At 36.0% G+C, this 12,952-nt stretch overlaps 1 protein-coding gene across 4 annotated transcripts in view; it reads left to right on the top strand.

Annotated features, from left to right (window-relative positions):
* The window catches only part of kdm6a (lysine (K)-specific demethylase 6A), a 58,743-nt gene that overhangs the window by 24,249 nt on the left and 21,542 nt on the right, over positions 1–12,952 (top strand). For 3 of the 4 annotated variants that reach the window (XM_051118837.1, XM_051118840.1, XM_051118839.1), the window contains 5 exons: positions 5,325–5,379; positions 5,842–5,876; positions 9,359–9,452; positions 10,949–11,075; positions 11,562–11,660. In XM_051118837.1, the coding sequence (XP_050974794.1) occupies positions 5,325–5,379; positions 5,842–5,876; positions 9,359–9,452; positions 10,949–11,075; positions 11,562–11,660 (410 nt within the window). Of the gene's footprint in view, positions 1–1,260; positions 1,422–5,324; positions 5,380–5,841; positions 5,877–9,358; positions 9,453–10,948; positions 11,076–11,561; positions 11,661–12,952 lie in introns of those variants that run through there. The other variant, XM_051118841.1, reaches the window with a different exon arrangement.

The raw sequence follows: 12,952 nt of genomic DNA on the forward strand, positions 1-12,952 counted from the left end.
AGTCCATGAGTCCCTTGTTTGTCCTGAACAGTTAAACTGCCCACTGTTCTTCAGAAAAATCCTTTGGTTCCCACAAATTCTTTGGTTTTTCAGCATTTTTGTGTATTTGAACTCTTTTCAGCAATGACTGTATGATTTTGAGATCCATCTTTTCACACTGAGGACAACTGAGGCACTTATATACAGCTATTACAGAAGGTTCAAACGCTCACTGATGCTCCAGAAGGAAAAACGATTCATTAGGAGCCGGGGCGTGAAAACTTTTGAACAGATTGAACGTGTACATTTTTCTTATTTTGCCTAAATATCATATTTTTTTCATTTAGTACTTCCCTTCAGAAGCTACAGAAGATGCTTGCATGTTTCCCAGAAGACAAAATAAGTTAAATTTACCCTGGTTTCAAAATTAAAAAGTTTTTACCCCCCGGATCTTAATGCATCATGTTTCCTTTTGGAGTATCAGTGAACATTTGAACCTTCTGTAATATTTGCATATGAAAAGAATTTGTGGGACCTGAAGGATTTTTCTGAAGAAGAGCAGGCAGTCTAACTGTTCAGGACAAACAAGGGACTCATAAAAAACTATCACTAAACAAAAATAACCAGTGTGGATCATTCAGGTAACACAGTATTAAGAATCAAGCATATGTAAACTTTAGAACGAGTAATTTTTATGAGTTCAACTATTATTTTCTCTTGTGGACTATATGTAAACATCTTTCATGTGAAATATCTTATTCAGGTCAGTACTGAATAAATAACAAATTTTGTATGATCCCTCTTATTTTGGTAAAATAACATTTTACAGATTCTGCAAGGTGTATGTAAACTTTTGACTTCAACTGTATTTTTAAAAAATTGTCAGTCTAGTGTAGGCCGCTGTGGCATGGGTTGCTGTCATTTCTCGGTAAAGATGCTGTGCAGAGTTAAAAATGGCTAAAAATGTCTTGTCGCAGATGTGTTGCTTTCTGTTGCGCTCTGTCTAGCATTTTTTTTCGTGTGAAGAATGCTTTCTGAAAGTGTGTTGGTTCCATTATTAGAACTGTTGTATTGCCTGCTGAAATGATGCACTGAATAGCCTACCGCCTCCTGCTTTTCTCATCTTTTTTCTCTATTCTCTCCTGTCCCTCTGTTCCGATTTCCTGCAGAGAGCGAGAGCGCAAAAGCTTACGGCAGGCGTATGTTGTGTGCGTGATGAAAAATGCCCGGAGGTACGGAGTGAGAGAGAGAGGAGAGAGCAGCGTGTCATCTCTCAGCTGCTGCCGCTGCTCTCTCTTGAATAGTAATCAGTATTAGAGAGAGAGAGACACTGGTAATCCTGCTGCATTATCTACTTGCCAGTCGAGAGCCATAGAGAGTGAGCGAGCGTGTAGGAAGCAGTTGGTCAGTGGAGATCAGCTCAGCACAAAGGGCTTTCTATGGTCAGTAATCCATGTTTTTGTTTGTTAGAGGATGTCTGTATGAAGCATATAGATGTGTGCTTGAATGTTTTCTTGTTTTGACAGACGCTTGTGATCATTTGTTGGCATGTAAGTGCTGAGATTGACTTCTAATACTAGTTCATGGCAAAATTATTGTGAATTTGGTGTCTATTTTGGTTATTGTCTTTTAATTTGACTCTGGTGATTGTATTCTATTAGACGGGCTAAATATAAATGTGGATTATTGGATGTCGCCTTTTGTGATCTGTCTGTGAGTTCTGTATACTGGACATCAGGACATTGTAATGCATGGCCACGTTCCTCAGTTGTTGCTATGCAGGTGGATGGGTTTTCTCTAGGTACCTCTATGCTGGGACAGGTTCAGTGCTTTATTTAATGAGGGGCAGAGGCTTTGCTTTTGGGCTGGTTTCTTGGTAACCTGAGCAGCTGGTGGTTCTTCATGTCTGGGGTTGTTAAAAGGTTTGTGATTAGTGTTGTGATCCTGCTGCTCACAGAGGGTGTTTTTATGCCCTGCGCACAACATAATGTACAACATAATGTCTGACTGCAGGATCACATCCTCATGACCTTGCTGTGTTTCATCTCTTGAGTATGTATCATTTAGTAGCTATATCTGTGTAGACATGTATATATTAATTCCAATTAAAGACCAATTTTTCTAATCTTCATTACTTTAAAGCACCTATTTTTTTTTTTGCTTTTGTGTTAAACCTCCTTTGTAGTGTTTATTTTATTTTATTGGTCCTTTTTATTTTATTTTAATTTTATTGCTCTTATTGGCTGTTTTTCACTACATTTTTTTTGTTGTTGTACTAAAGCAAAATATTGCAATGCTTGTAAAGTAATTAAATAAGCTTAAAGCAACATACTTAGCAATTAAAGACCAATTTTCCTAATTCTCATTACTGTAATGCATCTGAATTTTTTTTTTTTTCTTTTGTGGTGTTGTCCTTAGTAGTGATGGGAAGTTCAGATCATTTTACTGACTCTGACCTTTGAGTCTCGTTCAGCAAAATGAACGAATCTTTTTTTTTCGCGTCATTTTGTTCATTTTAGCAAAATGTAATTAAAATGTTACGTAAGGGCTGGGCGATAATTTGATAACGATAATTATTGTGATATAATTTTCCTTGATAAAACGATATGAAGAGTTCGATAAATGTTCGATATAATTTTTATGTGCCAAAAGCGGAACGAAACAGCATGACTCGTTTGAATCGTGCCACACGGACCATTTATCTGCTCGGACCAAAGTTGAAACTGCCGTGCTGTGCGAACTCACTAGAGAAAAAACATTTATTATCTCGATGCGCCACGGACGCGCCTGGAAAAACCGAGCACGTCATATTGCATAGCTTCCTTTATGAGCGCAGCTGCCACATTTGAAATAAAAAAAAAAAAAAAAAAAGACACGATATGCGAACGGTTCTGTCACGCGAGCACTAAACAACGCTGTGAAATCCAGAGTGAAACACTTGAATTCAGCGAGTGAACACAAATGACTCTGTGATTCAAACTAGTTTAAAGCTGTGTGCTGTGAGACAGTTAGAAGGCTTTTCAATCTACACATCGCCATCATTTACCATAGATTTACTGTAGTAACACTCACTGCACCATGGTATTGTGGCAACAATGTGGGATGTTCACATTGAATTTTATTACAGGAGTAATGGTATATAGTTATAGTTTGTATGCATTTGTGATTAAGCTATAGCATGTATGCATTTATACTTAATGTTTTTCATACAAATAGGCTACCTATAAAACCATGTATTTATATTTTTACCATGGTATTGAGGTACCATTATGTGTGGGTTTAACTGTGTTTATCATGATTTAAAATGTATGCTTGCTACTATGGGAGACCAATGCTTAATTAAAAAAAAAAAAAACTGGGTCAGAATAAATTTAACCATATCTGGTCTGGTTTCTACAACTAGCACTTTGGAGCAAAAATCTGAGTTTAAACTTGAAAAAAATAAATATTTGACATGTATCGTGATCATTTTTTTTGCCCATATCGCCCAGCTCTATGTTACGTGTTACTTCCCTAACACATCTTCTGGTTACACAAGCATTGATCACGCTACAAACAAGGCAAAACTGTAATGCTATAAGAAACAGAAAAGATTAATTCATTGTTTTCCTGGGACTTTAGTCTATGATTAGCTCACCTCAACTCTTATCTGACAAGTTTTCAGGTTTGAGTCGTTTATTCGTCACGTGACAGCCCCATAAGCTTAACCGCCTAACCTGTGTAGTCTGAGCCGGAAAGAGAATTGATTAGTTTATCTCTCAGGTCTTCGGGTTCGAGTCGTTCGTTCATCACGTGACAGCCCCATAGGATGAACGAACAGAAACAGGTGAACTAATTCCAGTATAGAACCTAATAGGATGTTGCGCATGCGTGACTGAACGAATCACTCCCAGAGACCACTCGTTTTTCCCCCCGAGTTAGATTAAAGATTCGTTCAAAATTAACGAATTGTTCAAGAACGACCCATCACTAGTCCTTAGTTGTTTTATTCCTTTTATTTTATTTTGTTTTATTTCTCGTATTGGTAATTTTTCACTAGATTTTGTTGTACTAAAGCAAAATATTGTAATGCTTGTAAAGTAATTCAATAAGATTAAATTAACATACTTAGCAATTAAAGACCAATTTTCCTAATTCTCATTACTGTAATGCATTTTAATTTTTTACTTTTGTGTTGTTGTCCTTAGTGTTGTGTTTAATTCCTTTTTATTTTATTTTATCGGTCCTTTTTATTTTATTTTAATTTTATAGCTCTTATTGGTCTTTTTTTAACTAAATTAATTTTTTGTACTAAAGCAACATTTTTTGCAATGCTTGTAAAGTAATTAAATAAGCTTAAATCAACATACTTAGCAATTAAAGACCAATTTTTTCTAATTCTCATTACTGCAATGCATCTGAATTATTAGCTTTTTTTGTTGTTGTCCTTAGTAGTGTGTGTTATTTTTTTTAATTTTTTTTTATTGTCTGATTGGTCCTTTTTCACTAGATTATTTTGTTGTACTAAAGTAAAATATTGTAATGCTTGTAACGTAATTAAGCTTTACATCTATGCACACACATATAGAGTGAATAAGTGAAGCAAGAATTGTTCTTTTCTGTTTTGCTTATTTTGTATTTATGATTTTAAGTGATTTGAAAAGTGTACGCTGGGAATTGATTGGATCAAAAAAAAAAAAGGAATTAATGTGCTCGATTGTTTTGGCCATTATTGCGTAACATTTTCTCATAGCCTGCAGAAATATGACTGGTATTATTAGATTCACTCATAAAATGAATAGAACCTTGGCCGCTGGTGAATGCGTAGTACTTGGGCACTTTCTGAATGGCTAAAAAATTGCAGTTATTTATCACAGCTGGGGTTTATAAAAATCTGTGGCCAACATCCAAATGAACAGTGATCATTGTCTTAACAGATGTGGAGTCATTGGATAATTTGATGGATGGAATTGTGGTTTAGGTTGTTTTGGGAAAACAATGATCGGTGCATTTCCTGGATTTGTCTTCATTTTGTAATTACATTTTATTATGATATAGTTGAATTTAGTTGAATCTGTTTTTGATGGCTTTTTAACAACGGAGTTTTGTGTTATTAGTCCCATATGGATCGTTGCATATTATTAGAGGCAGCAGATTTATTTTTGGACATAAATGCATCGGTTGGAGAACAAATGGTGCTTTTACTGTAGCCAGTTTCTTTGGATGGATGATTGTATGGTTGTTTGATGCCAAAATCATTTGAGCATATGTAATTTCAGAATGCCAATTTAAACAATCAAAATACCCAGTTTCTGTAAGTGTTACTAACTATATCCAGTCTAATCAAACTTCATTTTGTCTTGCAGCATTTTCAGCTGGCATTGATTGACTCCACACCCTGCACTTTGTCCAAAGCTGAAAGTAAGTACCGTCCAATGCATGTAAATTTTTACTACACATCTTTTTATTAGGAAACTGCGTTCACTCACATGCATGAGCTTTTTTTAGCAGCAAAGAGTGAAGTGTGTTGTCTCCTTGAGAGAGCTTTTCATAAGAAAAAGGAGTATTTCCTCAATTAGGTTTTTCCCTTTTACCATTTCCATCCTGCCTGTGACTCCAGTTGCCAGGGAAACTGCGTGACTGGATTCAGCAGTGTGTTGCCTTGCATACAGGCAGTAATGACATGCTTGAAGTGCACAAAGGGCAAGCTAATATTCTTCCTTCCCGGTGTCTGTACACCCATAAGCTTATTAACGCTGAAAGCTGAAACACTGAAGACAAAAAGTGCTGGTTTCATTTTTGACCTGATATCAGATTTGAATGTATTGTTTCCATCAGAAAAGGATTTCCGGTATTAATTAGTTCCTCTTTTTGTCTCTACAGTTCAGTTCCACATCGCTCATGTATATGAAATTCAGGTGAGTGTTCTGCTTTTTTTTAGGAACATTTTATTAGAATATGCAGTGTTTTGCTGATACTCATTTCTTGGGTTGTAATGTTCTAGCAGTCCTGTATGATATTGACTGTTTGCTTTTACATAGACCTTGGTTCTTGAAGTAAATTCCAATTCATAGAATTTAGTCATCATAGATACCTGGATTAATTTAAAGCAAATGAGGAGAAGGCTATGTGAGATAGACAAAGGATGTTGAATCTGTGATGTCAAACATTTAGATGATAAATCTGTATTCAAACTTTGATGTATTTAAACATGATTTGTTACATGATTCCAGAAGTTTCAAGAGTCATACATTCAGTATTGTATGGGTACAATATTGATGGAGGGTGGGAAAGGTGGGGAATACAGAAGTATGATTTTTGTGTGTGTGTGTGTGTTTTAGCATTTAAATTGAGTTATTTTTAATTTAATTAAGGAATAATTCCGCCCCAAATGAAAATTCTGCCCTTTACTTACCCTCATGTTGTTTCAGACCTGTATGAATTTCTTTCTTCTGTTGAACACAAAAAATATATATTTTGAAGAATGTTGGTAATCAAACAGATGCAGATGCTTGATTTCCATATGGAAGTCAGTGGTTTCCAGCAACTGTTTGGTTACCAACATTATTCATATTCTTTTGTGTTCAACAGAAGAAAGAAACTCTTGCAGGTATGAAACAACATGAGGGTGAGTAAAGTTATTTTTGATGAACTATTCCTTTAATAATGCTTTTCTTTAAATAGATTTTCACAGCATTCACACTTCCTCCAATTTTCGGAGCATTTTAGGGTTTCCCAAAGAGATTTTCATAGTTGACAGTTTATAGCATTTTAAAAAAGACTATATTCGCAGTGCTTTAGACGTTATTAGTTGTTTGTTTTAGAAAACACAGCCTAACAAAATAGGGCTGTCACTAACGATTATTTTGGTAATCGAATAATTAGTCAATTATTATAATGATAATGAGTAATGCGATTTTGTTGTTTGTGGTAATAAACATAGGCCTAAGGGAACTATAGACTTTAAAATTACTTAAAATTAGTGGTGTCAATCAGTAAAAAAAAAATTAATCGCACACTTTTTTTTTTTTTTTTCTGAAATTAATCTCGATTAATTTCACCTGACATTTAAAGTTTAATTATACTTTTATATTGCAATAATTTCACATTCAATCTTCAAATTAATGTAGAAACAACATAAAGTATATTTTTAATATTTGTTTAATGCCATCTGTTTTTATGACTGAAAGTAAGTCTCCCTGATACCAACTTTCCCCTAATATTTAACCATTGACTATAACAATTGAACATTACAGTATAATTAAAAGTTATCACTTTAACATTTATGAGACTTTAAAAAAAATAACTTCTAATTTAGGTGAACTTAAAACAATCTTCACATAAACCCATTATAATACATGTCAAATGTCACGCCCCTGCGTTAATTGCGTTAAATATTTTTAACACATTAAAATGAAAAAATTAATCGCCTGCGTTACCGCGCTAATTTTGACACCACTACTTCAAATACATATATAATGGCAATGAGATGATAATTGGTTTAAATAAAATATTAAAAGCTAGTAATATTGGTTTATTGAACGAAACATTTTAAATACATAATGTATTAAAACAATATAATCATAACTTACGCACATTATGTATTGTCAAATGCCTGCAAAGGGCGCCAACGGCCTGACGACTTTAAAGCTCGATCTAATCCTTGTTTAATATTGACTAAACCTTTAATTCAAATGTCCACTTAATCTTAAATATGTCTCCACTTCTTTGATAGAAATATTACAGCCGCTGTCATTTCTTGATGTGGACGCTCAGCAACATGCAAACTCAGAGCAAGGGCTTATACTTTAATTTTTAAGCCACGATAAACAGTTTGATAAGTCTTATAAACAGTATTTAGAAAGATAATGTGTTGTACTGTGTTGCAGTAGGTGTATAAATAATTTGTCCTATAAATTTGATAGATTTGTGCACATTATTCCCAGATGAGATCAACTCAGACCCACAGCATATGCAAAGATGGAGTATGAGATGGTCTGTGCATGTAAATAATTGTGTATAGGAGCATTTACTGTGAACGGAGCCACTCTGAGATGCATGTAATCTACATAAAGTAAAGCGTATATTAAACCCGTTGCACATATATTTATTTAACTGAATCACAGCTTTTGTGACTTCACAAAACAGCACTATGCTTTGATATTTTTAAATGGTTTTAATATTTCATGCAGCATTAGAAAAGTCTTATAATGCATTTCACAGATTCTCATCTGTGGAATGTGCCACTTTCAATATTTTGCCTGTTAATTGACCAAAATGCAAACAAGGATTTTTTTTATTTATTTATTTATGTTTTTTAATAATCAGCTACTCTAATTTAGCCAAGGAATCATGATGGCCCTATAAACATTACCTTCAGTACCTCTAATACCCTGCAGAAACTGCATCTACTACTTGCTATGATAACCATTTTCATGCTACCATCAGCTTTTCTTTTTGGTGTGTTTCATTAGAACTTATTTAATTGCCAAATTTAAAGTGATTTTAAAAACTGCCATAACCCTAGTGTTCTGTTGTGTTGGCATTGTAAATGACTGCTTGTAAAGAAAGCAGGTTCTAGAGGTTACAGAGCAGTGGTGTTGGTCCTGCGTTTTCTTTTGCTCACAGTTTACTGCTCGTGCCCAAACATACACTCTTAAATGATGGATTTGTTTCTAGGGCGCCACTTTGACATTGTGTGTGTTCAACCAACCGATCACGACACTGCCTTCCTGGTTTTGCTTCATCTTACCTTTAGTTAGTCTCTGTGATGAGTGACAGACCCTTGTCACTCAGTCATTCCTTTCTGTTCGAGCATAGTTCTTATCCACCTTGTCTTGTATTAAATAAAAACTTAATGCAATTTCATACAAATTTACATATTCTTTCTTTCTATCAAAATTTAGCTTTAAAGCCGTAATGACTGCACGAACCAGTTAACCAATGCCTAGGTTTTACAATAGGTTGATTTTATTATCCACCACACACAGATGAGATTGCTTTTAAGTTGTTAGACCCTTGTGTGTTGCTCAGGTTGGTCAGCTATGGTGGTCAGCCATCAGCTCCAGCAAAGATCTGTGTCAAGGTCGCTAAGAAAAACAAACACTTATTCTGAGAGGGCTTCTCGCATTACACTGATACAGAGCATGTCTCTGTTTGTCTGACTTGTTAAGTCTAGTCTGGTCTGGGCTGACCCTCCCCCTGCGTCTGTCTGTGTGTTTGTCTGTCTCCTCCTGCATCCCTGTGTCTGCCCTGGTCAGTGTCCAGTGTGTTTCCTCTCTTCCTGAGACCGTACATTGTGGCCAGTCTGACGAGGCCCTTTGTGTCCACCCGGAGGGGCCGTAAAAGCACTGACCCTTTTGTCTGTTAAAACATCTATCCCCTCTGTGTCTGTCTGCAGAAGAAATACCGCATCGCAAAGGAAGCTTACGAGAGTCTGTTACAAACAGAGAATCTCCCTGCACAGGTGAAGGCAACTACGCTCCAACAATTAGGTGAGTGTGTGTTTTACTTGCTTTCTGCTTCCCACAGTCTTGGGGAAGCCTGGAAATATCAGAATTTGTGATTTGTATGCCTGGAAAAGTCATGTAAGTTAACAAAATAAGTCATGGAAAAGTCTTGATTTCTGTCATCGGATATTTAGTTTTGCTCAGCTATTAAATATTTCATCAACTGTAAATTACTCATTTTATGAACTGAGATCATAAAATTATCTTAAAAATCCATCCAGTAATCACAACCAGCTGTAAAAAGTAATGAAAATTCTTTGGTCAGAATGTATGGGAACTCTGGCTTTATTTTAAAAAGTGTGTCTCTCAGGTAGATGATTGTTTGCTGTGTGATTTCAATCTTGATCTAGTCAAAAGAATAAATGCATAAAAGATCTGGATCTGAATGTGGCAAAATATGGTAAATAATATAACCTTGTTGAGAAAAAAACAGCATGCAAGAGGCTAGGGAATGTTAATAATAACTGGCATTAAAATTTTTGGAATTCTGCACAGCTGTTTGTGGAATTCTGCTGCCACAGATTTTGCAGATGTTTAGTTAGGTATATTTTGAAATGCATTGTAGATGCTTTAAAGAAGGAATATGTAATTTTGGTTTTACAGTCCATTTCAGGTTAATTGCTCATCGCATTTTATTTATTCAGCTTTTAGACAATCCTCGCATCGCATTGCATCATGCCATCTCCCCGAATGATGATAGTGGATTTTCAGTAACAGCATCCCCAAATGTGCAATCCAGACTTTCCAGTTCTCAAGGGTGTGCAGTTTTGCCAGTTGCATTTGCTAATACAGAATGTGCAGATTGCTTTGGGTTACTGTGGTGTAGTTAGAAATCTGAGCTAAGGGCAATCATAAACTGTAAAATGGCACCAATGAGCAAAGCACTCTAGGATGGAGCTGTCCACAAGGTACTTTGAGTTAAAAGCATCAATAAGTAATGAAATCGTTTAAATAATTGGCACAGTTGCGAGTTGTGAGCTTTTATTTGCTAGTCCAAAAAAAAGGTGCCATAAAACCATTGCCACGTTGCCCCTGCAATTGTCGGCAATGGTCTGGTTGCTGTAGTAACGTGTCCCGAGTGCAGGCGCCTGCCACAGGTGTTAAGAGCACGGCTGGGATCAGTGCCTAGGAGAAGCCAGGCCACATGGGGGAAGTTCTTTGTCTGCACAGTGTCTCATTCTCCTTAACAACCTCTGGCTGGCTGGGAATGGAGAGGAGAGGGGCTGTTTGGACACAGCAATGTCTGCTGGGACCTTTTGAAGCTGCCGGTGGTAGTAGAAACCACCCCACCCCCTGATCCTACTCCACCTCATCTCCCTTACCCTATCCTGAAGACAGCAAGCACAAACCATTTGCTCCCTTTATGGGCGCTAGTGTAACAGTGCACACCGTGGCTCAGTGTTGGGGGAGAGAGTGTTCTAGTTGTTTTGTTGAGAATGCAGTTTTTTATTTAATCCTCATGTTTCCCATCGCTCCCTCAGGCTGGATGCATCACACGGTCGAACAGTTGGGAGATAAAGCCAACAAGAACAGCTATGCTATTCAGTGTCTGCAGAAGTCCCTAGAAGCAGACCCCAATTCGGGACAGTCTTGGTACTTCTTGGGCAGGTAAGCAAAAATTAATTAAATTCCGCTTCTACATGTTATATGTTATATGTTATATGTTATATGTTATGTTATGTTATGTTATGTTATGTTATGTTATGTTATGTTATGTTATGTTATGTTATGTTATGTTATGTTATGTTATGTTATGTTATGTTATGTTATGTTATGTTATGTATGTTTTTTAAGCAGTGCATGGTTAGAAATTAGAATATTAAAATATTGAAGTCAATTGAATAGATTTGTGTCCTAAAGTAGTCCTGCCTAATTGTTTAATAAAACAAACCTACTTTTTAAGTTTGTGCAACTTTTGAGCAGTGCATTAACTAATCTTGATTCAATTAATCTTGAATTCAATATAATTTGCTAAAAGTGCCTTTCAAATGCATAATCGTGTAAATATAAATATGATTCTCATTATCAATTTAAGTTCTACAGCTCATGTACCTGAAAGTGTCTAAATTTCATTTGTTTTCACTTGTCATGCAGGTGCTACTCAAGTATTGGGAAGGTCCAAGATGCCTTCATATCTTACCGGCAGTCTATTGATAAGTCTGAGGCCAGTGCAGATACATGGTGCTCAATTGGGTGAGCTTATAATGATTGTTGTTTATCATGTTAAGCTGCTACCATTTATTATTTATGTGCATTTCTTGCACATTAAAATGAGACATTCTTGTTGTTTGTGTGTTTTTTTGGTAGCTAGGTGTAAATAGGGTCATTTGGGGCTGATGTTGCCTCAAGCTTGGTTTCTATTGCTCTCAGGGGACAGACAGAAATGCTCAAGACCTTTAAGCTATAGCATTCACCTCAGAGCTGTGTAATAACCTATTTATCACCATCCTTACACTGAAAATGACCATGTACAAACCCAACTTTTGTCCTGTCACAAGTTGCCAAAACCCTTTAACCAAATTAGACCACAAAGGACCTCTTAAAATGTCAGAAAAGCTAATCAGACAATTAAAAACATTTGTACATTTGTATATAGTTGTTACTAGTATGACCATAATCATATATCGCGATATGAGTAATTTTATTTCACAGTAACAATGTATATCACAGTATAGTTATTTTTATAGTTATTTTTTGGTAATAAGTTCTTTTAATATTAAATTTTTGCTCTATGAGCACTGTCTTCATGTGTGTGTGCCTCTCTGACGGTGCTCAGAAACAGTCTCAGACAGCATGCAAAATATAGCAAAATTAATTCTCTTTCTCTGCTGATTGCTGATTGATTTGTGGCAAGTTCACAGAGACTGAGACAGCAGAAAGTGCATCCCGTTTGCTTTCATTATTTTACAAAAGCACAATATTTTGTTGTTATTGTCAGTGCACACAAATAAAGGTAGAGTCTTTACAGATTCGAAAAATGTATTAGTCTTATCTGTGTGACCAAAATGGAGAGTTTTAAGAGCAAGTGACCGCACCGGCGCCTCCATTTGTCATGCAGTGAGCGCGCTACTCTTCAGCTTCCACACTCCGCACAGACACCTTAGTGCACATTTTTCGGTTAACATTAGATTGAGCTACCATGTACAGCTGCTGCTACTTATATATTTTAGGTAAGCCATATTTGAGGTCGACGAATGATAGCTGCGCATTTGGATGTCCTGTCTGATGTACTATATTACCACATAGACCAGCCGTTAATGATCTGTCCGTCACGGACTGCATGACTTTGTTTTTTTTTTTTTTTTTCCAACTTATTGACTGATAAAACTGGTAACAGTTGGGTGGCTATTGGGGCAGCTCTAGAAAAGATACTGAAAAATTTCTGCCGGTTAATGTACCAGTATATCGCCCACCCCTAGTTAATAAACATTGAACTGTTTCGAAACATTTATGTATTATTCATGAAACAAACCACTCTTTTCTGC

The sequence above is a fragment of the Labeo rohita genome, chromosome 9 (genome assembly GCF_022985175.1).
Source record: "Labeo rohita strain BAU-BD-2019 chromosome 9, IGBB_LRoh.1.0, whole genome shotgun sequence".
NCBI lineage: Eukaryota > Metazoa > Chordata > Actinopteri > Cypriniformes > Cyprinidae > Labeo > Labeo rohita.